At 46.7% G+C, this 23721-nt stretch overlaps 1 protein-coding gene and 1 long non-coding RNA gene across 5 annotated transcripts in view; one reads left to right on the top strand and one right to left on the bottom strand.

Moving 5' to 3' along the window:
* The window catches only part of TSPAN2 (tetraspanin 2), a 58222-nt gene extending 54690 nt beyond the window's left edge, over positions 1-3532 (bottom strand). For both annotated transcript variants that reach the window (XM_049616502.1, XM_049616503.1), the window contains exon 1: positions 3389-3532. In XM_049616502.1, coding sequence (XP_049472459.1) covers positions 3389-3457 — 69 coding nt within the window. In that variant the 5' untranslated portion in view covers positions 3458-3532. The remainder of the gene's footprint in view (positions 1-3388) is intronic.
* The window catches only part of LOC125912213 (uncharacterized), a 51312-nt gene continuing 30679 nt past the window's right edge, over positions 3089-23721 (top strand). For 2 of the 3 annotated variants that reach the window (XR_007454635.1, XR_007454634.1), the window contains exons 1-2: positions 14925-20676; positions 20772-20830. This is a non-coding gene — a long non-coding RNA (uncharacterized LOC125912213). Of the gene's footprint in view, positions 3419-14924; positions 20677-20771; positions 20831-23721 lie in introns of those variants that run through there. The other variant, XR_007454636.1, reaches the window with a different exon arrangement.

Below are 23721 nucleotides of genomic sequence, written 5' to 3'. Positions count from 1 at the left end.
CCACCCTCTGCCCATTCCCCAACCTCCCCACAAACCCCTCTAATCAGGAAAAACAACTTCAGAAACTAGGGTGGGGCTTTTCTGGAATCAGGTTCCCTCAGTTACAGTGAAGGTAGACATCTAGATAATTTATCCCAAATACTGATTTTCCCCTAAATCATTATGTACTGGTTTCAGCTGGCCGTTTCCCTGTGGTTGTGCATGTAGAGGACCTGGGAAGGCCTCTTGTAACTGCTGCTGCTCCGAGACCCACAGTCCCCACCCTCCCATGGAGAGAGGAAGACCCCATACCACCCGCACCCATCCCTGCCCCTGTCCTGGGCTCAATCTGCCCAAGAGAGAACAAATTGGCAGGTAATGAGCAGGAAGAGATAGGCTCGGTCGTCCAGATAAAGTCGATCATTGATTATCTGTGCAAACTGGAAAGGTTATTTGTACCACGTCCTCTAACCTGCAGATTCATGAATTCATTCTACAGACTATTCACTGCGTGGCTCCTGCGTGCTGGGTTCTGTTCTAGGCACTGGAGGTGCAACTGTGAACAAGACATAAAAACAAAACAAACAAACAAAAAACTCCTGCTCTCCAAGCACTCCGAGTTCTAGCACTCCAAATTCGTGAGTACGAATTGAGAAGATAACATGTAGTTATCCTAAAACAAAGACAAGCTGCAAGCCATTTGGCAAACATACAGGCTATTCCCCCAAATTACAGGACTCGGGAAAGAGAGCTAATTTTTATCGAATGCTTCCTGTCTGCACTAATAACAACGCTTTTTGAGCACTTACTACGTACTAGACTCATAGGAAGAGGAGGTCAGGCGCTTTACACATTTCCTTTTAATCCTCCTGACAACCCCATTACCTCAATAGTATGGACGAGAAAACAGACTCCTAGAGATGAGAATAGCTTACTCAAGCACACTCTGCCTGGGATCTCTGCACTCAAGCCTGACCCCTTTGTCAGATTGGCTGGTGGCATCGCTCCCTTGCCTTGCCTACCTTCATTCAACCAGTCCTTCGGGGTTCAGCTTAAGCACCCTATTCTTCAGGACAAGAGTCCTGACTCCTCACTATTGCTGTGATCCTTTCTCTGAACTCCTTAATTAGATCATACATATAAAAGGTCACGACTAACCCCAGTAGCTAACACATGGTAGACGCTCAAATATCACTTCGTTCCTACTTCCCTTCTTTACTGTGCTTATGGCCAGAAGTGTGAACTTTTCGCTTGATTATATACTTATTAACTTGTTGTTCTATATGCATTGGGCTTGTTTCCTTAACAACATTAGCAAACTTAGGGAACAGCATTTTATATTGACAAATTATACATATTAATTTATATTTCTATGTGATAAATGATCTTTATAATACTTATTTAATAATTGTTTAACAGTGGTTCTCAAACTCAAGCATGCATCAGAATTACCTAGAAAGCTTGCTAAAATAGATTGCTGGGTCCCTCCCCCAGAGTTCCTGCTTCAGCAGGCCTAGAATGGAGCTGAGAATATGCATTTCTGACAAGTTCTAAGGAAACGCTGATGCTGCTGGTCTAGGAACCACTCTTTGAGAACCCCTGCTTAGGAGTGTGATGTACCACAGTGCTTAGGAGTTCGAGTCCTGCCTCTGCCACTCACTAGCTATTTGACCTTGGGCAAGTCAACCTATTTGAGCCTCTTTCTTCAACTGTAAAAATGGGGATAGCAATATTATACACGTGAGGACTGTTGTGAGGATTAAGTGTAATAATGAATGCAATGTGCTTAGCATTGTCCTGACACACAGAAAACATTCAAGAAATGCTTCCTCTTATCCCTGGAAGGGCTGGCATAACATCAGGCACTAAGTAAGCACGGAGCCCAGCCTGAGAATTCCTTCTAAGGCTGATATGAAACTTGTTTTGAATTTGTAAGCAGCGAGAGCGAAGGGTGTCACCCAAGCATGACATCTATAATTAACAGCTTTTGAAATTAAGCCACACTATTAAAAAGCACAACATAAAGGGCCTTTAGAAATGTCCCTCCCTACAGTAGGCTGAGTGTAAATGCCTGGGATACAAAAACCATGTGTATTTTTAAAATTCAGGGGCTGTCTTTGGGGTGCCTCCTTCACACCTTCCCCTGCTGCAGGATGCTGAGCCTGGTAACTTGTCTTCTGAGAGGCTGCAGTTGCTGAAGTCACCCAGCCATCTGGGCTAATGGGTTGGCAGACATGAGCAGAGCCCATCACTCAATAATTAATTAGTTGCAGCCATGGGAAGACCGACTCCCCAGAGCCCATAGGACAATCACCATCCTCTTCCTTCCTGGCTGTTTCAAAGCACCCAGGCCACTGCTGCTCCCCCCACCCCCCCACAACCCGCCACCCCAGCTTTAAGAACCTGTTCACCCAAAACAAAATTTTTATTTTCCCCCAGGGTCTAACTGAGCAGTTATACTGACTGACAGTTTCTTGAGAAAGCCCAAGCAGGAACGTGCAGAGAAAACAATTTTTAGACCTTGTCCTCCAGGGCCCCAGACAGGATAGCGGGGGATCTAGGGATGGTCTGGTCCTAACCTCGTCCCAATAATATAGGAGACCAGGGGCATGGCCCTATCTCTCTGTGAACCACTAATCCGGGGAATGCTGGTTCAATGCAAAGTTGAATGAGATCATCTGTGGTATTTAGCAGAGGCTGCGGGCTAGGGGTTGTGGGGAGATGCCGATGCCCTTTGCAAGCCCCTCTCTTCCGTCCATACGCTTCGCAGAAGAGCACCACCACCCCCTCCCGGCCCGTGGTACCCTCTTCTAACACCCAGAATAAGGACGACCCCCCCCCATACCATTTTCACTCCTACCCCCAATTTCCTAAACAAAACCATCCTCGCCAGGTGGTGTCTCCACACACGCCCTTTGGGGCACCACCCCCGGCAGCCCCATCCTGGGCTCGGGGGCGGGGGGGGGAGGGGGAAGGGGGGGTTCTCTTCCAGCCCCCTGGCCAGGCCCCCGCTGCGGTAGAAAGGGAGAGCAAGAAGGGGTGAGTGCCCTGGAGGCTGGGGGGACCCACTCCTCAGGAGGTGAGGTGAGGAGGGGCTGGTGTCCCCGCATCTGGAGTCACCAGCTGAGGCAGAGGTTCCTCAAAGGTAAGATCCACAAGGTGTCCCCCACCTTCTCACCGTTTCTTGTTGCTCAACCTCTCCCTCCCTCTGTGCTTCCTTCCCCTCCATCCCTCCCCTTTTATTCCCCCCCCTCCCTCTTTGTCTGCCTCTTCCACACCTCCGCCTGTTTGAACACCCAGCCTTCAGGAGCCCGTCTCGGACGCCGCAAAGGCCAGCTCCCCGGGGACCCTGGCCCCGCGCCCCCGCCCGGCCCCTCCCCTGCCCGGCCCTCCGGGCTCCGGGTCTCACCCAGAAGAGCAGGTTGAAGCCGAGCAGCAGGTACTTGATGCATCGCAGGCCCCCGCGGAAGCGCCCCATGCTGCGGCCCCGGCGGCGGGATCCCGAGTCCCCAGGCCCGCGCTCGGAGCGCCGGGAGCGGCGGGAGCCGGCGGGGAGGGGGCGGAGCGCGAGCGGCCGTGGGCGGGGCCTGAGGGGGGCGGGGCGGCGGGGCGGGGCCTGCGCCCGGCGCTGGGCTGGAGCGGGCCCTAGGGGACCCCGAGAGACTGGCGTGGGGTGGGGGCGCAGAGGGGGCGGAGAGCCGAAGGCCGGAAGGACGCGTCCTCCGCTGTGCCCCCGCAGCGCGGGACCGTCCCTCGGTTGCGGGGCCCCGCGGGCGCAGCGCTCTCGGTGCTTCTGCGGGCATCTGACGGGTAGGAGCGTCCGCTGGGGACAGGAGACCCATTTAATCAGCGCCCTGTGCAGAGACTCATTTGAGGCCTGCGGTGGCGGTTGAGAATGAGGACGCGGCCCCGGTGGCTGTGGAAACCTGGGAAGGTGGCCTCGGGCAGAAGAGAAAAGTAGGACCCGGGGCCGCCCTGAAGCTGGCAGTACCCGGGCTGTGATCCCCCGGCGCCGGGCGAGCGCACCGGCCGCGGGGCCCCTTCTGGGGATCCCCCCGCTTCGGTCGCTCCCGCACTCCTCCGAGAACTCTTACCTTAATAGGCAAGAACTGGCAGAAGGCGCGGGATGCGGTTACCCAGCGCCCTGATGGCTCCCCACCCTGCCCCTTCTGCACTGAGCGGGGGAGTCAGTCAGACCCCTCGGGTCCCGCTGGATTCGACTGGTGGGAGGGCTTGGAAAGGAATTCAGATCCTGGGGTATTAATTGTGATGTGGACACGGGAGAAAAAGGCGGGGGGGGGGCGGGTTTTGTGTTGCTCTGTTTTATTAAGTTAGGCTGCTGGCAGGGAAACCAGGCTCCCGCTCCCATTGACTAAGAGTCTGCAATATGTGGTGCCAGACGGTATGGGGGCGACAAGAAAGTGTAAAATCCAGGAATCCTGTGCATCAATTCAGCAAAACTTGAAGTGCCAATTATAGGCTAGGCATAGTAGCAAGCCCCAGGGACTCAACAATGAGACAGCCAGGCCTGGCAGTACCTTCTCTGGTGGTAGAGAGACATCTGTAAGCACATAGTTACAGCAAGATGGGGAGGTTGGGCAAGGTGCTGGCCAGCAGAGCTGGACCTCACCTCATTAGACAGGGAAGACTTTACAAAGGAGAGTGGGCCTGACCTGGTCTCCAAGAATGAGGTGAGCACAAAGCAGAGCAGTCCAGGCAGATGGGACAGCATGTACAAAACCACAGGGCTGGAGAGACCAAAGCCCCCCCCCCCCCCCCCCCACGACCTCCAACTAGGAGAAATGTAGTTAGCTCAAGTGGAACAGACAGGAGGTGAATCTGGGAGGTGGTGGGCATAGCTCTCAGCTGACAAAGGTCCAAAAGTATCCTTGGGTCTCAGTTTCTTCATTTGCCACATGGAGATCATAGCACCTGCTTCATAGAGTTGTGAGGATTCAGTTACTCTTTGTAAAGTGCCTAGAACAGTGCCTGGCGCAGAGTAAGTACTCTCTAAAGCTAAGCTATCACCGCATCACACTCTTTATCAATCAACCGGTTTCTACCATGTTGCCATCTTTGCCTCCATCTGCGTCTTTGGACATTTGTTTGAATAGTGAATTTTATTTATGAAAATGAGTAAGAAGCCAGAAAAAGAAAAGTGCTGATTCTGGTAGTAAGTCTCAAATAGTGCAATAGAGACAAAGATGTGAGTCATGAGGTATGCAGAAAGAGGCAAATGGCTTCCATCAAACACTGTTCTAGGTCTCTCATTTCTGCTCTATTATGAAGGAAAAGAACTAAAGGGTAGGGTCTCGTACCTAGTGGGCATTCAATAAATCTGAACTGAATGAACAGCAACGATATTATATTTTAAATATATGGTTGAATTTTAAGTCTCTAAGACAAAATGCATTTAGAGATGATATATTCAAAACTCTTGAGAACAGAATCCTTATAATAACATGTAAATGTATTATTCCTTCATACTATGATTTTAGCACACATGTATTAGAGACAGATGGTTCCCTACCTAGCATAACAGGTTTAGATTTTGAATATCGACTTTCCCAGCTCCCCCCCCCCACCCCATCTATAAAGTTGTGTCTTAGGGGAGCTGACCCTTGACAGGACTGGGGTACCGTGACTGATAACACATTTGCAAGAATCCATTATTATACGAAAATGGGGGGCTACAATACATGACATACTCAGGAAGTTAGCTTTTAAACTAGGTGTTATGCAAAGCCACAGACAAGATCTAGGCAGGAGATAAGATGGTTAGATGTCTATTTTTAGAATGGTCAAGCTGGGGCCACATGGAAGATGGTTTAAAGTTAAGACTTGAGACTAAGCAGTTCAGGGAAGAAATGAGAACTTGAACCAAGACAGTGGCAGTGGATATAGGAAGGAGGCTCAGATCTGAGAGAGACTCAAAGACAGAGAAAAGATCAAGACTATGAATATGAGGAGTAGAGAGGAAAGAAAGGTAAGGATGATTCCTGGGCTCCTTACTTGGGTAATTAATCAGGTCCAGGGACCATCAATTCAGAGAGGGAGTATAGGAGGTGGAACAGGTTTGGGGGAGAATGTTATATCTACTGTAGCTGGGCTTTCCTGTCACCCAATCCTACATCCAATTTAGAGGACAGGGAAGCTGGGTACCTGCCTCCTGGTTTCCTTTGCAGTTCTGATTAATGGTATTTATGTGGAAGGCTGCTGGAGGCTTCTGGAAAATCTGAAGTTGTGTTAATAAAAGTTCAATTGTCACTGGCATTGCTTCCTTCCCCTTTTTCCTATCTTGAACTCAGACATGATGCCTGGAGCAGTAGAACACTTTGTGGCTATGAGGAAAGGCCAAGTGAATGGCAGACCTGCCAGGAGATCGTTGAGTTGCTGAGCCAACGCCAGCAGCCGTCCACCTCCAGATCTCTTGTTATGTAAGAAAAATCGCCCTCGTTTTGTTTGTTACATTCTGTCACTTGATGATATTTCTAACTGACACAGGAAGACAGTAAATTCATATTTGGATCTGTTGAGTTTTAGATCTGATGGGAAATCCAGATGGAGTGGTCCAGGAGAAGATGGAAAGATTATTGGGATTCTGGAGAGAGGTTTGGGCTGTTGAAGTTAGAGATTCATTAGCAAATGGCGCTAATAGAAACCAGTGGTCTCAAACTTTTGCCCACATGTCCCTCAAAGAATTATGAAAAAAATATTCTCATTTGTACACTTTGCCCAATATTTTACTGTGAATATTTTCAACATACAGAAAAGTTGAAATACTTGAGCAGTGAGCAACATACACACACCACCTAGATTCTCCCATAAACATTTTGCTTTAGTTACATTACTTATCTCTACATCTGTCCATTTTCAATCTATTTTATTTTTTGTACATTTCCAAATACATGTTTGACACCAATACATTTCACCTCTAAATTTTTTGGCATGCATGACACTACCTATATTAGTAGTTTTTCTTTTTTGCTTGAAGTAAAATTTGCCTCAGTGAAATGTACACGTTTTTAAGTACCCCATTCGATGATGTTTGACAAATGCTTTTGCGTTTATGACAAAGAGGTCCCTTGAACTCTTTTGCAGTCAGTCTGTGCCCCCGTCCCTTCTAGAGGCAACCGCTGTTCTGATTTTTTCATGATAGATTAATTTTCCCTCTTCTGTAACATCATATAAATGGAATTTTACGGTATTTACCCTCACATTTTTAAAATTTTATTAATATTTTAAATGTTTATTTACTTTTGAGAGAGAGAGACAGAGCGCGAGTAGGGGAGGAGCAGAGAGAGAGGGAGACACAGAATCCGAAGCAGGTTCCAGGCTCTGAGCTGTCAGCACAGAGCCTGACGCGGGGCTCGAACTCACGAACTGTGAGATCATGACCTGACCTGAAGTCGGACGCCTAACAGACTGAGCCACCCAGGTGTCCCATACCCTCACATATTTTTAAGTTGACATATAAATTTCTTTATTATAAGTCAGAATATTTGCAAAAGATGTCATTTCTAATGTATTTTAAATATCGACATAAAAAACGGTCACATCCCTCATTTTAATGCATCCACTAGAAACTTAGTGCCAGTGTCATTTGCTACCGACCATCACCCATTTCTTTTTATGTCTCAGGTTTAACACTTGAAATGACAATATGAAATGTTTCATCAGGTTTAGTGCATGACAATCTCTCAATTTTTAAATTAATTCAGAAAACTTAATTCAAGATAAATTTTTATTGAGGTGCAATTGACATACATTATATGAGTTTCAAGTATACAACATAAAGATTCAATATTTTTACATATTCATCATCCATTTAAAAAATGTATAAACAAGCTCATCTTCAACAGAGTAAAGGTTTCACAACTTTCCTTTTTCTCTTTGAACTTGTATTTCCATTCTATCTTTCCATGCGATGTAATCCTAAAGTAATTTTTATGCTTGAAAGATTTTTCTTGAATGTCCTTTTATACTTGTCTGAGCAAATATTACTATATGTTTATTAAAAGAAATTTTGCCTCCTGAGACCCTAAGGCTCTAAATGTTAATTAATTTATTCTCGCTTGAGCTATCATTAATTATTCTTAGTACACAATTGATTACTGATTAACACACAATTATAGTTTAAATACACAATCATTAAGCACAAACGTAAAATATTACTGGAACTGCATCTTTTAATGAGGTTGGGGGGGGGGCTGGGATTTTTCTCCTACTAGTTTACGTATCCACGGATGAATATTCCTTATTGCTAGAACAACACAGGGCTCAGCATAAATTGTCTTAATATTTTTCCTTGCTTTGATATTAATGCTGAGAAACACTGGTTGGATAAATAAGTGAATGAGGATGGAAGAAGTTGTTATAGCAACTGCCAATTAGTTCTTCAACCCCCTTCCGAATTAGAAGCCCCAATTCACATATAGATGTATCATCAAAAACTATCATCAAATGATCAGTAGGCTGACAACTCCATTTGGTCTTTCTTCAATTTTATTTATTTTATTATTATTTTACTTTTTAATTTTTTATTTATTTTATTTTTATTTATTTATTTATTTATTTGAAATTAAGAGGTTTTTTTTTAATGTTTATGTATTTTTGAGACAGACAGAGACAGAGCATGAACAGGGGAGGGTCAGAGAGAGGGAGACACAGAATCTGAAACAGGCTCCAGGCTCTGAGCTGTCAGCATAGAGCCCGACACGGGGCTCGAACTCAAGGACTGCGAGATCATGACCTGAGCCGAAGTTGGCCGCTTAACCGACTGAGCCACCCAGGCGCCCCATTGTTTTACTTTTTTAGATGTTTATTTACTTTTGAGAGAGAGAGAGAGAGAGCAGGGCAGAGAGAGAGGGCGAGAGAGAGAATATCAACCAGGCTCCACACTGTCAGTGCAGAGCCCAGTGAAGGGCTTGAACTCACAAACCGTGAGATCATGACCCGAGCCGAAATCAAGAGTCGGACGCTTAACCGACTGAGCCACCCAGGTGCCCCAATATTTTTATTTTATTTTTTAATGTTTGTTTATTTATTTATTTATTTTTTTTTTTTTAAATTTTTTTAACGTTTATTTATTTTTGAGACAGAGAGATACAGAGCATGAACAGGGAGGGGCAGAGAGAGAGGGAGACACAGAATCCGAAGCAGGCTCCAGGCTCTGAGCTGTCAGCACAGAGCCCGACGTGGGGCACGAACCCACGGACCGTGAGATCATGACCTGAGCCGAAGTCGGTCGCTTAACTGACCAAGCCACCCAGGCGCCCTGTTTGTTTATTTTTGACAGAGATAGAGCATGAGCGGGGGACAGGCAGAGAGAGAGAGAGGGAGGGAGACACAGAATCTGAAGCAGGCTCCAGGCTCTGAGCTGTAATCACAAAGCCCCACAGGGGGCTCAAACCAACGAACCGCGAGATCATGACCTGAGCTGACTGAGCCACCCAGGAGCCCCTGTTCAACTTTATTGAAAGCAGGGTTGGAACCCTTCTAACTTATAAGAGCATTTATTACCCATATTATAGTCATTCACTATATTATAGTCCTTGTAGGTAGTCTCAGTACCTATGGCATTTTTTTTTTAATTGAAGTTTAGTTGACACACAATCTTATATTGCTTTCAGGTGTACAACATAGTGATGTGACAAGTCTAACCGTGATGCCATGCTCACCACAAGTGTAGCTACTGTCTGTCACCATACAATGTTATTACAATACCATTGACTGACTATATTCCTTCTGCTGTACCTTTCATGCTGTGACTTATTCCATAACTGGAAGCCTATACCTCCCACTCCCCTTCACCCATCTTACCTATCCCCCAACCCCTTCCCCTCTGGCAGCCATCAGGCTGTTCTTTCCTACAGCAACTTTTCAAGTTGCTGGCCCGGAGATTTTTACATAAACTCTGAAGAAATGTGCCCTTATCAGATTTAGGATGAGCAAGAAGGAACTTATGAAGGAAGACGCCTGTCATCAAGGTGTCACGTATTCTCAGGCAGATTGATTCTAGGAAGGAAAACGCATGGCAATTGAGGATCTGGAAATGGATCCTCTTGAAACTATTCATGTTGGAACGTCTTCTGGAAAGATGTCTTATATTGCCAGGTTATGCGTGCCCCAGAGATGGACTGCTGTTTTGAGCCCTGAGAGTGGATGATATGGCCAGGGAGGATGTGAAAAGTGTTGAGAATGGAAACTTTATTTTATTTTTATTTTTATTTTTTTTTTTTTTTGAGAGAGAGAGTGCACAAGTGGGGGAGAGGGGCAGAGGGAGAGAGAGAATCTTAAGCAGGCTCCACGCTGAGCGGAGCTCCGATCCCACGACCCTGGGATCATGACCTAAGCCAAAATCAAGAGTCAAATGCTCAACTGACTAGGCCACCCAGGCACCCCAAGAATGAAAACTTTAAAACAGCTACATTTTAAGAAGGGAGCAGAGGAGACGTAACACTCAAAGGAGACTAGTCGGACATGACCAGAGAGGCAAGAGAAAAATCAGAAGAGAGTGATGTCATAGAGGCTGGAGGAGGAAGAAAGTTTCTGAAAGGAAGGACTTAGTCAAAGTGCACATACCTCAGCAGGAGCAGGTAAGATAAAAGTTGACCTGCATTTGGTGATGTGGTAACTCAGGACATCAGGGTAAGGGCTGTTTCAGAAGCGTGGTGGGGGGGGGCATGTGGAAGCTGGGCTGCAGTTTAGGGGTGACTGGGCAGTGGGGGAGTCACTGTAGATGCTCTTCAGGAAGCCCACCTACAAGAGTGGTAGAGGAAAAGTGGTGGCGTGGGGGGGGACGAATTTTCTTTTCTCTTTCCTTTCTTCCTTCGTGGAAAGATTTGGACATGTTCGTAGTAGTGCTTTGTGTCCTTCCAGTGCCTGTGGAGAAAGAGAGGTCGAAAAAGTTGAAAAGCAAGAGTAGAGACTCGGAAGAAGTAGAAAGGTGCGGAGAGACAGAACATTGATGGAGGTTTACGTACGGAGACGGGAGAAAGCAGGCAAGGGACGGTGGCATCGAAAAAGCTTGCATTCTGTGTTGCCTAATCTCAGTCCTTGAACTCTCTGTGATCTGATTTTGCTACCTGTGGAACTCTCTGCCTATTTGTCTTAGTGTCTTGTTTCCTTGTGTGTTGTGTGATTTCTTTCTCTTTTCTTACCGTAAGCTGCTCATTTCCCGTGGAAAATTGTGGAAGTGCCTTGTGTCCTGAGTTGAGGTTTTGTTTCTCCGGCGAGGGTTTACTTTGACGTCCGCAAATCAATCATCTCAAGGCACCACCGCAGAGTATTAATTCAGACAGCAAACCCATTTCAAGGCTGGCTTTACAAGTTCCCAGGGGAGATTCCACCTGGAGCCCCCCCCCCCCACCAACCTCAAGATCAAAACATGTCCATTTCCCTGTTGCCCCCTTTCTTATGATGGGTTTATTTCCTCTCTAGTCCTACCTTGAGAGTGCAGCCCTTGGGAGGGGACACCAGGTTTGGGTAAGGGTTTCCTCATACACTCTTTACCTTAGTGGGATTTCACGCTTTACTTCATCAACTTTGAGACTTTGCAGCTGTTGAAACAGAAACTCGGGGCCAGAGATGGTCTTGGCATCTTTATTTCCCAGGGTTCTTGAATTCACTTCATTTTGGCCTTTGTCGACGCTTTTTCTTTTGTGCGAGCTAAGCAACCTGTTTTTAAAAAGATGCTTATATATTTTATCCTGTGCTTTAGTTTCAGTGGAGGAAGTACTTCGGGGCAGCAAGTCTGCCCTAGTGTTGGAAAAAGAACTGTGGTGTACCTGGTATCTCAACTTTGGTTTTGATAAGCAGGCCGTGAGCAGTGTTTGACTGCTGAGCTTGTGATGTATTAATTCTGTTGCTATGTGGTTGTTGCTGGAAAATAGTGTGTGGGCTCAGGGTTTCTAAACCAACCATTTCTTGGATGCCCAGAGAAAGATGGAAGGCGAGGCCTTGGTTTGCTGATTACAACTCATCTCCATGGTCACAGGTTGCTGGGCTCTCCGCTTTCAATGTTTTATCTGCAGCATTCAGGCAGTAGTAGCTTCCTTTCATCATTTTTTAGCTCCTGGTGTTTGCTGGTGAGAGGAAGCCATGCACACCTGCTTGTGTAGACATGTATGGTGCAAGAGAAGGGACCGTGACACAGGAGGCGGGGGCAAACACAAAGGATAATTGATTGTTTCCGTAGGGCCCTGTGGGAATAGCCTACTCATTTTTGTTTTCACTTTTCTAGGGGGTCGGGAAAGGAGAGAACATAACCCATTCAGGTCTAATTTATGAGTCCGAATATTTATCGTATCTCATAGATGATCCCCAGTTTCATCACCTGAATTAGGGAAAATTTTTTTAAATTACAGAATAATAATCTGGCATAATGTTTTTTTTTTTTTTTTTTTTTTGAGAGAGAGAGAGAGAGAGAGAGAGAGAGAGAGAGAGAGATTGAGAATCTTAAGCAGGCTCACACCCAGCATGAAGCCCTGTGCAGGTCGATCTCACGACCATGGAATCGTGACCTGAGCTGAAATCAAGAGTCAGATGCTCCACAGACTGAGCCACCCAGGTGCCCCTAATCTGGCATAATTTTAATGTGACTTTTCTTATTGCTTCTAAGTTTTGACAGGGACCTCAAAGACGGGGAACAAAATCTTTAGAACCCTTACATTCTAAAGCAGAACAAAGGGATGTACATCTATATATATTATAAGGAATCGGCCTGCGTGATTGTGGAGGTCGACAAGTCTCAGGATCTGTAGTCTGCAGTCGCAAAGTCAATGATGTAGTTCCAGTCCGAAAGCTGGCAGGCTTAAGATGGAAACAGAGCTGATTTTTCAGGTGAAATCTGAAGGCGGGGAAAGACCGGTGTCTCAGCTCAAGGCAGGCAGGTGAGAGGAGGTCTCTCTTACTCCAGCCTTTTGTTCTAGTCAGATCTTCAACTGCTTGGATGAGGCCCACCCACATTAGGGGGGTAATCTGCTTTACTCAGTCTGCCAACTGAAATGTTAATTCCTTACAGAACACCCTCAAGACATACTCAGAATAATGTTTGGCCAAATGTGTGGGTACCCTGTTCCTGGTCTGGTTGACACATGAAATTAACCATCACACTGTCTTTGCAGGACGTGCATAGAACTAGAACCCAGTTCTGGTAGCCACGGGCTACCCTATCGCCTTGGCAGGTGGCCCCCTTGGTTAAGCATCCAACTTTGGCTCGGGTCATGATCTCGCAGTTTGTGAATTTGAGCTCCATGTCTGGCTCTGTGCTGACAGCTCAGAGCCTGGAGCCTGTTTCAGATTCTGTGTCTCTCTCTGCCCCTCCCTGCTCGTGCTCTTTTTCTCTCTCAAAGAATAAATAAACATTAAAACAAAATAATTAAAAAAAAAAAAAAGAAGAAGAAGCCTAAAAATACACTGACAAACCTCTGGTCTATTGTAAATTCATCAGCTTATATGACCTCTGGTCTAAGGAAGCCTGCGGATGTTCTAAAAGAAACGGTGTCTACCAAAACGTCGTATTTCGAAGAGGCCAACCTAGAGTCCGAAGTGAGAAGTCCTAGGTGCTCCAAGTGCAGCGAGAGAGCTCAGGGAGCCAAGATCCTTTCAGGCTGTGGGAGTCTGGGAAAATCTCAAGAGGGGGGTGGCTGTGGAAGGCTGGGGCTTGAATGATTAGTGTGATGAGAGAGGTAGAGTTGGATGGTGGGACAAACATCGGATTGAGTGATGCGTGTGGGGGAAACGGCGAATTGCCCGCTTCGGCCTGAGTGCGGGGGGTATGAATGAAGGGTGCTTAGGAGCAGCCCAGGACAGTGCGGTGCCACTAGGGGATGCACGCGATGGTCTTTGGTGGCATGTGATGGCCATTTTAGAGTTTATCAGTTAGGCATTTATATTAACGCACCTTGGAAATATTTAAACGGTAGTGATAATATTCCTCACAATGAGGCAAAGTAAAGAAAATGAGGCAACTTAATATTCAGGAAGCAGTAATTTGGGGGCGGCCGGGTGACTCAGTTGGTGAAGCGTCTGACTCTTGATTTCAGTTCAGGTCACGATCTCGTGGTTGGTGAGATCGAGCCCTGTGTCGGGCTCCGCGCTGACAGTGCGGAGCCTGCTAGGGATTCTCTCTCGCTCCCTCTCTCTGCCCCTCTCCCTTCCCAAAATAAATTTAAAAAACATTAAAGAAAGAAGGAAGTAATAACTTGGATGGTGCACAGACATGACAAAAATCATCAAGGAAAAATTCAGGGAGATTGGGCTCAGTTTAGAATGATTTAGGAGGGTAAGCACGCTAAGTGTTTAGGGAGGGGCTTTGGTAGATCCATCTGAGAGCCGGGTGTGAAATGGACTAAGGTGGAAAAAGTGATCTAGGTGGCAGAGACCAGTAAGGAAAGTATTGTAACGCGGTAGTAGTAAGAGTTTCCTCTTTAAGGAACATGCTGCTGCTTTTCCTTCACACGTTCCTATATTTGCTCAAGTTCTTATTGTAAATTCATCAGCTTGCTTCACGTGGAAGCAACACGTGCAGCTGGAAGTGGCCGCAATTTTCCCCACTGCCTCTCTGCAAACAGACATCCCTGGGTTCTGGCAGTGGCGTTTTGAAGCTTTGACACATTACACGTCACAGTTCCATGTCTGAGCTCCTTTCCTTAGAGTCAATGCCACTCTTCTTTGCACCAAAAATTTTCATCTCAGCGCAACGAAAGAAGTCTTCCGTGAAAAAGCTGGGGGTGGGGAGTGGGGAAGGGGGAAGGGGAATAAGACCTTCGGAAACTGTCAGACTGACGCCTTGAAATTGCGCAGAGAATCTTGAGTTCTATTCCAGTGAAACAAAGTTGCAAGGAGGCAAGCAAAGGCTTTCCATCCGCATCCCCCACCCCCAAAGTCCCGCTCTGTGCACTTTTTTTTATGTTTAGTTCTTTCCTTTGCGATGTCTACATTCTACGAGGCACTGTGGATTTCTTAAGACACTGCAACCCACATTGAAATATTCTTCCTGTGAGAAATGAAGCATTGAATTAGCATATGGTGAAGGAAGTTGCCTGTCCAGGAAGGAACCTACAGTGCTATTCTAACGGATAGATCTTCAGGAGCCGGAGAAGTGACTCTGGCAGGGCTCTGGCTGCTTCCTGCCTGTAGTCTGTCAGCTTATTTTCCTGGCTTTCTCTTCTGACGCCCAGAATCTCATCGATGGGTTATCACTTACCCCTTTCTTCATCCTCCCAAAGCAGGGAGACGCTTCAGTCAGCCTTCTTCCTTAGATGAATGTATTTATACATAACTGTTGGTGGAATGAATACATTCCATTTCGGTTTCCTCTGCCACTTCTCACTAGCTTGGTGGCTTATTTATTTAGTGGTTGGTTACCTTATCTCTCTGAAGGCTATGGATGAGTCAGCGAATGAGGCCAGGGGAGGACTCTGTGGCGTGCAACCTGATACGAGGTGCCATCTGGTACCTTCTTTCTCAACCTCCCATCTCCCAAACCTCCTCTACCGGCCCACCCCTTGACAGGATGCTGCCTGACTTTGTTTCCTAGGCAAAACCCCGGGAAAATGCACTTTCTCCTTAATGATCCTCAGCTGTTTTTTCAGGATCTGTAGTAGACACCTCATTTTTTTTTTTGTCCAGAACCCCCTTCTCAATTCTTTGGGAATGTCACCCCAGTTCCTCTGCTATTTTTCTTTGGAGGAACACCCCTCCCCTTGGAAGCTGTCTTGTTGAGAGTCTGTCAGGGTAGGTGTGTTGTGTTGTGGCCAAGAAGTGAGCCTGTGACCCAAGCTGAGCTCGTCAGTCTATCTCTGGGGAATCGGAATGTGAGTGACACAGCCCAAGAGCTGGAAAGTGGTCGGGCAGCTACTTTGGGACAGTGGTGACTGTCTATAATCCCTGCTTCTGGGATCTGTGGCACTTCCTTTGTTCCCGTCCTTTTCAAGGCCCTGTGGTTCAGCCTTCCCTTTGATGCCGCAGCATCTGCTTCCAATAAATTAGCTTTTTCTGAAGCAAGCCAGACTCCGTTGCTGTTGTTTATGATCAAAGAACCCCGAAAAGGCCACCCTCTGCTCCCTTTTCTCTGTCTCTTGTAGCTCCCCCCACTGCTTACAGCTCTGGGGGCTTCACATTTCTATGAGAGCAAAACCCAGCTCCCAGAGTGGCCTGCAGGCCAAGCCCACACCACTCTGGGGGCCTCTCTGCTTGCCTTCTTGGGGAGCACTCTCTCTTGGGCCCCCCTCAACTTCTCTACTTCTTTGAGTGTTCTGTGCACTCCTGCGTGGGGATCTCCCAAGCTGCCTTCTGCCTGCGGGGCTCTTGGAGTTGGCTTTTCAGTGCCCTTACCAACCCTTGCCTGGTAGGGGCTCTCAACATACCTGATACTTTCTCATCATAACATGCATGTGTAATCATATATTTTATCATTGTTTATCTCCTTCGCTAGACCATAAGCTCCATGAGGACAGGAACTATACATTTGTCCCTGACTGTATTTTAGTGTCTAACATGGCACTTGCTAGGCGATAAGAGTCCAAAACATTTTTGTGGAATGAATATATAAAAAACATGCAATCTGACCTTGCCAGACCACCCGAGGTATGAATTTGCTTCCAGTCTCCCACTTATCAGGATTTCTTGGCTCCATCTGTTCTCTTTAGGGCTCTGGTCTGCACTGGGCAATGATGGCCAGAGTGGTTTCATCACACACATAAACACAGTCTTTGCTAGCAAGCTTTCCCGCAGCTCTCCTTTCTTTGACCTTCTATCATACCCCTGCCTAATGTTCACCTTATACCACCTGATTATATTCTCCTAGAGAGGCCCATTTGATGGTAGGATTATTATATCCTTGAAGGCATCGATTAGGAATGTGAACACTAATTCTTTTATGGTTCTGTGCTTGAGTAGCTAATTCAATTAATCTCATCGAAGCGTAGTTTCCTCATCTTTAAGATGGGGATAATAATATCTGTCCTACTATACAATGCCTGGTGGTGGTGAGAACATGAAGAGATAATGTCAAAGCACTTAGAACAATTGCTAAATGGATACAAAATGTGAGAAATGTTTATCATTGCCTTATATCTTTCTGATATACGTGATAATATTTAGTCTTTTCTAGGCACTCTCCAGATACTAGAATGTCTTCATCTGCCTGCCCTTACTTCACCTAGTAAGTGAAATGAGATATACTACTGTTTCCCGCTGAATACCCACCGAGAGCAGCACACGCAGAGCTAAGGGCTTCATTTACTGTGTGCAAGAATGTGAGGTGGACATTAGTTTCCCTCATTTGACTGAGGAGAAAACAAAAGCTAGGAGAGCTTTAGCCACTTACTCAAGGTCACACAGCTTATAAATTGGGGAGCTGAGCCCATGGACTCCAAAGCTAGTGCCCTTCCCCAGGACCTATAGGGCCTCTCCCCTGCAAATCTCTCAGATGGCCGACCCCGGGTCATACTCTGCCAAGTGCCCACCATGGCATACTTTCTGTTCATTTAAAGTTCACACTGTCATCATCATTTCACAATTGAGGGAGCGGTGGCTGAGAGAGAGAGAGAACTTGGACATCTGCTTCCGGGTAGGAGAGAGAGTTACAACAGGCCACCGCAACTATTGCAGTAACTGGAAGAAAACTGGATGCATTGTACAAAACATCTGCAAGAGACAGTGGAGAGCCTTGGAAGCCATGAGCGGGAACGATTAATCTAGAAAAGAACCTTTTGGCCCGCTGATCCTGCCTCATTTTCTTCCCTGGGGGCATCTGCCCGGTCTGAGCACAGGCATGTACTTGACCTGAGTGGGCTGAGACTCTACTGAAGGAAAGGGAAACCACAGAGGTTGTGGCCATCTCGGTAGGCTGGCAGGACAGAGAAACCAGAGGGGCCCCAAAGGCAAGGCTGGTTTTCTCTGTGGAGCATTTGCTGAGCTGTGGGGAAGCTGATGAGAAGTCTCAATAACCCTGGAATCTAGCACTCTCTAAATCTGGGCCTGCAGCACAGGCCAGTTGTTTCAAGTTTCTTTCCTGGAGCCCATGGGGATCAGGGGATCATTCTCCCTTCTCTTTGGTATCTGTATTCCTCTGCACCAACTGGGCCTACATTTTCTGTGGCAAGTAGCTTTTCACAGACATTGTCGCCCCCTGCTGTCAGTGATCAGTGTTGCAATGACTTGGAGCCTGCCCTTAGCATCTTCTGTCTGGACAGTGTTCTCTCAAGAATTGGGGGTTTTAGCCCTGATGATCAGTTCCCAAGTCTGAGGATTTTGTCTCACTGGTCTTCTCCACCCCTGAGTGTTAACTGTCTAGATTGGTCGACGGCCGTGGCTGTCAGGTCCTCATCTGTGAAATAGCATCAACAGTGCCCATTTTGCAGGTTGTGCATTCTTCGAGGAAGGAAATAAAGTTCTTAGTGTTGTCTAGTATGCAGTTAGTGATTGGTAAGTAGTAATAACAGTAGCAATCTTTCTCAAAGCTCCTCAAAGGAGGCAGCCCTAGGTGGCACTTCCAGTGGTGGGGAGAGATGGCCTGACTCCAGATGTTCTGGGGACATTCTAGACGTTCTCAGCCCTCCTCACCGGAGTGCACCAGGAGCCAGGAGCCTGGTGCCCAACACCAAGGAGGAGGAGAGGAGGAGAGGAGGAGGAAGGCTGGGCTGGTGAGTGCCAGGCAGCTCCCTGGACGTTAGCATCTGGTCTGTTAACTGTTTAGTATTGGCGATTCTCAGGCCTCAGCCCTGGGAGCTGAGGTTGCTCAAACTATCTCTGCCTTTCTGAAGGTTGCACCTGGATCCTCTCTGACAAGACGGGACCCCTGGCCTCCTTAGATGGAGGCATGCCGAGTTAACTGATTGATGGAGGACAGAGGTTAGATATTTCAAGCTAGTTCTTGCCTGGGTGAACTGCTTTTCTGCCTCACTGTGTGGGCCCCACGCGGTGGGTGCTGGGGAGCCGTGGGTGTGGGTGCAGACACCTGCCTGGGGGCTTCCTGGGGCCGGGATCCCAGGGCCTTGGTCACCTAGCATCTCAGGGAGCTCAGACCTTCGGGCTCTGTGGCGTCAGCTCTGGATGGTGCCCGTTTCCTGTTCTCCAGCTTCCCCCATTGTCAGGTTCCCGTGATACCAGCACCCCTTGCAGCAGCCGTCTCCTGGAGGCTTCTTTCCTGGCGATGTAGAAGACTTCCCATCATTCTTCATTTTGAAAGCACACACTGTCCCTTGGGCACTCAGCTGCATTCCCCCAGATCTTGGCGCTCTTTCCCCCGGGGCCCGCCCACGATCTCTCTCCCAGTGTGCTTGGCCTCGTCTCTGGCTTGAGCGGACACAGCTGCCCCTGCCTGGCCTTCTTTCTCTGGGTCCCGAGCCACCGACCGCGCAGGGACGCAGCCGGCAGCCGCCTGTGGTGACGGGTCGGAGTCTAACGCCTTCCCGGGCAGCCCACAGACCCAGCAGTACCCTACTAACTCTGAGCCACCCTTTCTTTTCTGTCCTCACAGCATTACGACCCTGTGGCTGGTTAATTTCTACCTGCTGGCTTGTCGCCACATACGTAGATTTAGGTATGGGCCTTGTGACTTGCTTCTGTTCTAGAGCTGCCAGATAAAATACGCAGTGTCCGGTTAAATTTAAATTTTGAATAGGCAAGGAATCTTTTTTTTTTTTTTTTTAGTTTAAGTGTGGCCTATATATTGCATGGACATACTTATACTAAAAAAAGATCCCCTGTTTATCTGAAATTGAAGTTTAACTGGATGCCTTGTATTTTTATTGGCCAAGTCTCACAACTCTGTTCTTGTCTGCCCCATCAGGGTCCTCTAGGGGCTTGGGAACTTTCTGGGGGAGGCTCCGCTCCTGACAGCAGGGGCTCCATCTCAACCTTTAGATTAAGAGACTTGTCACCCATGATGTCTTCCTTAGACGGGAGGATTCCCTGGAGAAAGGACTTGTGCCCCTGTCTCCCACTCCCACCCTTGAGAGGCTCCAGGTTAGCCCTGCTATGTGTGCAGGATCTCCAGCTAGGGTCTGAGGGCTTGGCTCATTGTGAGCAATTTGGGTGTGGGGCTCCCTTTCCTGCAGACTTACCCATCGGAGCTAAGCCCACACGCGTTCTGCCTGCTCGAGGGACCACTTTTCCTGAAACGGTCGTGGGCTGGTGAGCAGCAGGGAAGCCTGGAGGGGAGAGGCCCCCCATCACAGGTCTGGTGCTGCCCGCCGGCTGGGAGATACAGCTCTGAGCTAAGCGAGCATCCTCTGGGTGCCTCATGTCATTTTGGCAAGGCTCACAGCTTCCCTTTACACTTGCGTGTGGCAGCTGGTGTAGGATAAATATCAGGCCCGGTCTTTGTTCTTTGCCTGGTGACCTTTCAATTTCTTGGCTTGTGCTTCATTTCAAAATCTCTTTATAGGGACGAGAGGAAGTAGCTCGACCAGGATCTGGCTCTGGTGGCTCTCGGTCCGGTGCACAGCATGAGGCTGTCTCACTGGGGTGCTGGGGACGGGGAGGCCGAGGAGGCCGACCTGAGCGGGGGAGGTTTACCCGAGGCCCAGGCTCTGGCAGCGCTGACTGGTGATTGCTTCTCTTCTCAGCAGAGATGACAGAAGGTGTCAAAGCCAAATATTCACTGGAGGCAAAGTCTGAACACTTCAAATAAGATTTAGTGACTCATCGGTCGTGGGCAACTCAGGACTCTGAGAATCCCTGCAGGTTATACACTGATCACTCGGCTAATCTTAGGAAGATGGACAGGGGCATTTTCTGGTGCTTACGTTTTGAAATTTCTCCTTTTCTCCTCCCTGCAGGAAAAATGACTGTTATCCTTAGGTGGGAAGTCGAAGAAGCCTCTGGAAACCTGTGGTGGGTGAGTGACAACGTCCAGGTCTGAGCAGTACTGATAGCCTTTGGACTCAGACAACCCCATTCCCTCTTTCCCCTCTGCCTGTGATGTCCGCTCATTTTCAGGAACCTGTGCCAATGTGCAGATCACCCCGATGCTGGTTCTCTTATAGGCACGGAGGTCACCCCAACTGTCCTCTGCCTCAGTGGGGCCCATCTGAAAGGGTACCTCTTTCTGTAGAAGCATAGCCTCTCCCGCTTTCTCCTGAGCTTTCCTTAGTGCGTTACCCCCCACCCTCCTTTATTATCATCTTTTTTTTTTTTTTTGCTATGTTTCAAATCCCCAAGTGCCCCCCTAGAATCCTGTGTTGGGACTTGCCCAGTTCCTCTGGCAGGGGGAGGGCTACTGTGCTGGTTGGTATTTCTCAACTGCAGCCCCTTCCCTTGGGCTCTTTCCCACTTTCCCCCACCTCTTGCCCACCTGGCAGCTCGTAGAGAGTGATTAATGGCGTTGTCTCTCGCTTCATTGCTAGAGGGGAGAAGAGGATGCTAAATGAGAGAGGGGGGGCCTGGGTTTGGGAGTGTGTGGGCTTGTCTCTTTGGAGGGGCCCGGCCGGGGTCCTTTGTAACATCTTGAGTTTCACGCACGGGACCCCTCTGTGGTCAATAAAGTAAGCTTTTAATTAAAAAGAAAATTTTAGAAATGACTGGCCCTCAGCCCTGATGCTCTGGTGTGAGAAGAATAGTTTATTTTTAAATAAGACGTAAAAAGAATTTACGACACCATTGATTAGACTAAAATAAAGAATTTCCGTTTATTAGACATCTTAACGACAAGTTGCATACTGGGAGAAGATACTTGGGGTGCATATACTTGCAAGAGGGCGGTATCAAGATTATATAGAATTCCTACAATTCAATACAAAGAGAACAAACAACTCAAGAGAAAAATAGAGAAGTCACATGAATAGGGGTTTCACAGAAAAGGAAATACATATGGCTAATGCACACATGAAGAGGTAGTCAACATCTTTAGTTATCAAGGAAAAATAAATTAAGACAGCGGTGGGTTAACACTTATCTGTTTAATTGGCAACAATTACGAAGTCTGTTAATACAGGGAATTGGAAAAGATCCAGGTACTCATTTATTCAATAAAAACTCCTTCAACCCTACTTTGCACAAGGTCCTTTTTTTAGGCGTTTAGGCTATAACAGTGAACACAAAGATAAAAATGGCAGTTTTTGCGGTGGCTTACATTCTTCTGGGGGGAGAGGGACAATGAACGATAAAAGTAATAATTAGCTAGTTGTCTAGTATCAAGGGAGATATAGAGGAAGGTAAGGGCAATGGAGCAGGTTGGTGAGGTTGGCAGGGTAATTTTCAACTTAAATGGAGTAGGTCAGGGTACATCTCATTGAGGAAGTGACATTTGAGAAAGATTTGAAGGGACTTGGAGAGTCTATAGATCCACATGGTCTCACAGACATCTGTAGAACACTACACCTAACAATAGCAGAATTCACATTCTTCTCAAGTGCACACAGTATATTCTCCAGGATAGATCATAAAATCATAAAATAATATGGTTTTAATTTAAAAATAAGACCTGGGGCGCCTGGGTGGCTCAGTCGGTTAAGCGGCCGACTTCAGCTCAGGTCATGATCTCACGGTCCGTGAGTTTGAGCCCCTCGTCGGGCTCTGTGCTGACAGCTCAGAGCCTGGAGCCTGTTTCAGATTCTGTGTCTCCTTCTCTCTGACTCTCCCCCGTTCATGCTCTGTCTCTCTCTGTCTCAAAAATAAATGTAAAAAAATTTTTTTTTAAAATAAAAATAAATAAAAATAAGACCAAAAAATCATAAAGTCAACAAATTTTTATTTTATTTTATTTTATTTTATTTCCAGTATAGTTAGCATACAGTATTATATTAACAGGTGTACAATATAGTGATTCAACACTCCCATACAACCAATGCTCATCACAACAAGTGCACTCCTTAATCCCTATCACCAATTTAGCCCATCTCCCACCTCACCCCCAGTAACCATCAGTTTTTTCTGTATAGTTAAGAGTCTGTTTCTTGGTTTGATTCTCTCTCTCTCTTTTTTCTTTGTTTATTTTTGTTTGTTTGTTTCTTAAATTCCATATGTGAGTGAAATCGTATGGTATTTGTCTTTCTCTGACTGACTTATTTTGTTTAGCATAATACTCTTAAGATCCATCCATGTCATTGCAAATGACATTGCAAATTCATTCTTTTTATGGCTGAATAATATTCCATTGTATATGTATATGTATCTTCTCTATCCATTCATCTGTCAGTGGACACTTGGGCTGCTTCCATAATTTGGCTCTTGGAAATAATAAAAATTCAATAAACTTAATACAATTGAAATAATATAAAATCTGTTGTCTGACCATAATGGAATTAAATCAGAAGTCAATCACAGAGGCCAACTTGGGAAATTTATAAATAAATGGAAATAAAGTAACATACTATTAAGTAACCAGTGGGTCAAAGAAGAAATCACAAAACTGCTTTGAGATGAATGAAAATGAAGATACAATACACCCAAACTCATGGGTGACAGTGAGGGCAGTGTGAGGCCAAGCATATGACCGTTGTCACTCTCACCAATATTGCATTTCTTCTCCTATTATAGCCTTTAGAGCATTTTTTTTTTTGTTTTTGTTTTTGTTTTTTTTCTTGCCCAACTTGAGTGTTAGTCTCCTGAGGGCAGTGTAAGTCTCCTGCTTATACTCTCTGTTGTATCTCCAGTGCCTAGTACAGTGTGTGGTACATGGGAGGGCCTGAAAGGTTGATGGGATGAAAAAAAGTATCCTTATTGCTGCACTTGTGGGTATAAATGCATAGATTGTCCAATCAGGTATAGATTGTCCGATCACTACACTGG

Source organism: Panthera uncia (assembly GCF_023721935.1).
Source record: "Panthera uncia isolate 11264 chromosome C1 unlocalized genomic scaffold, Puncia_PCG_1.0 HiC_scaffold_4, whole genome shotgun sequence".
In the NCBI taxonomy this organism is placed as follows: domain Eukaryota; kingdom Metazoa; phylum Chordata; class Mammalia; order Carnivora; family Felidae; genus Panthera; species Panthera uncia.
This window is presented reverse-complemented; position numbering and strand designations above follow the sequence as displayed.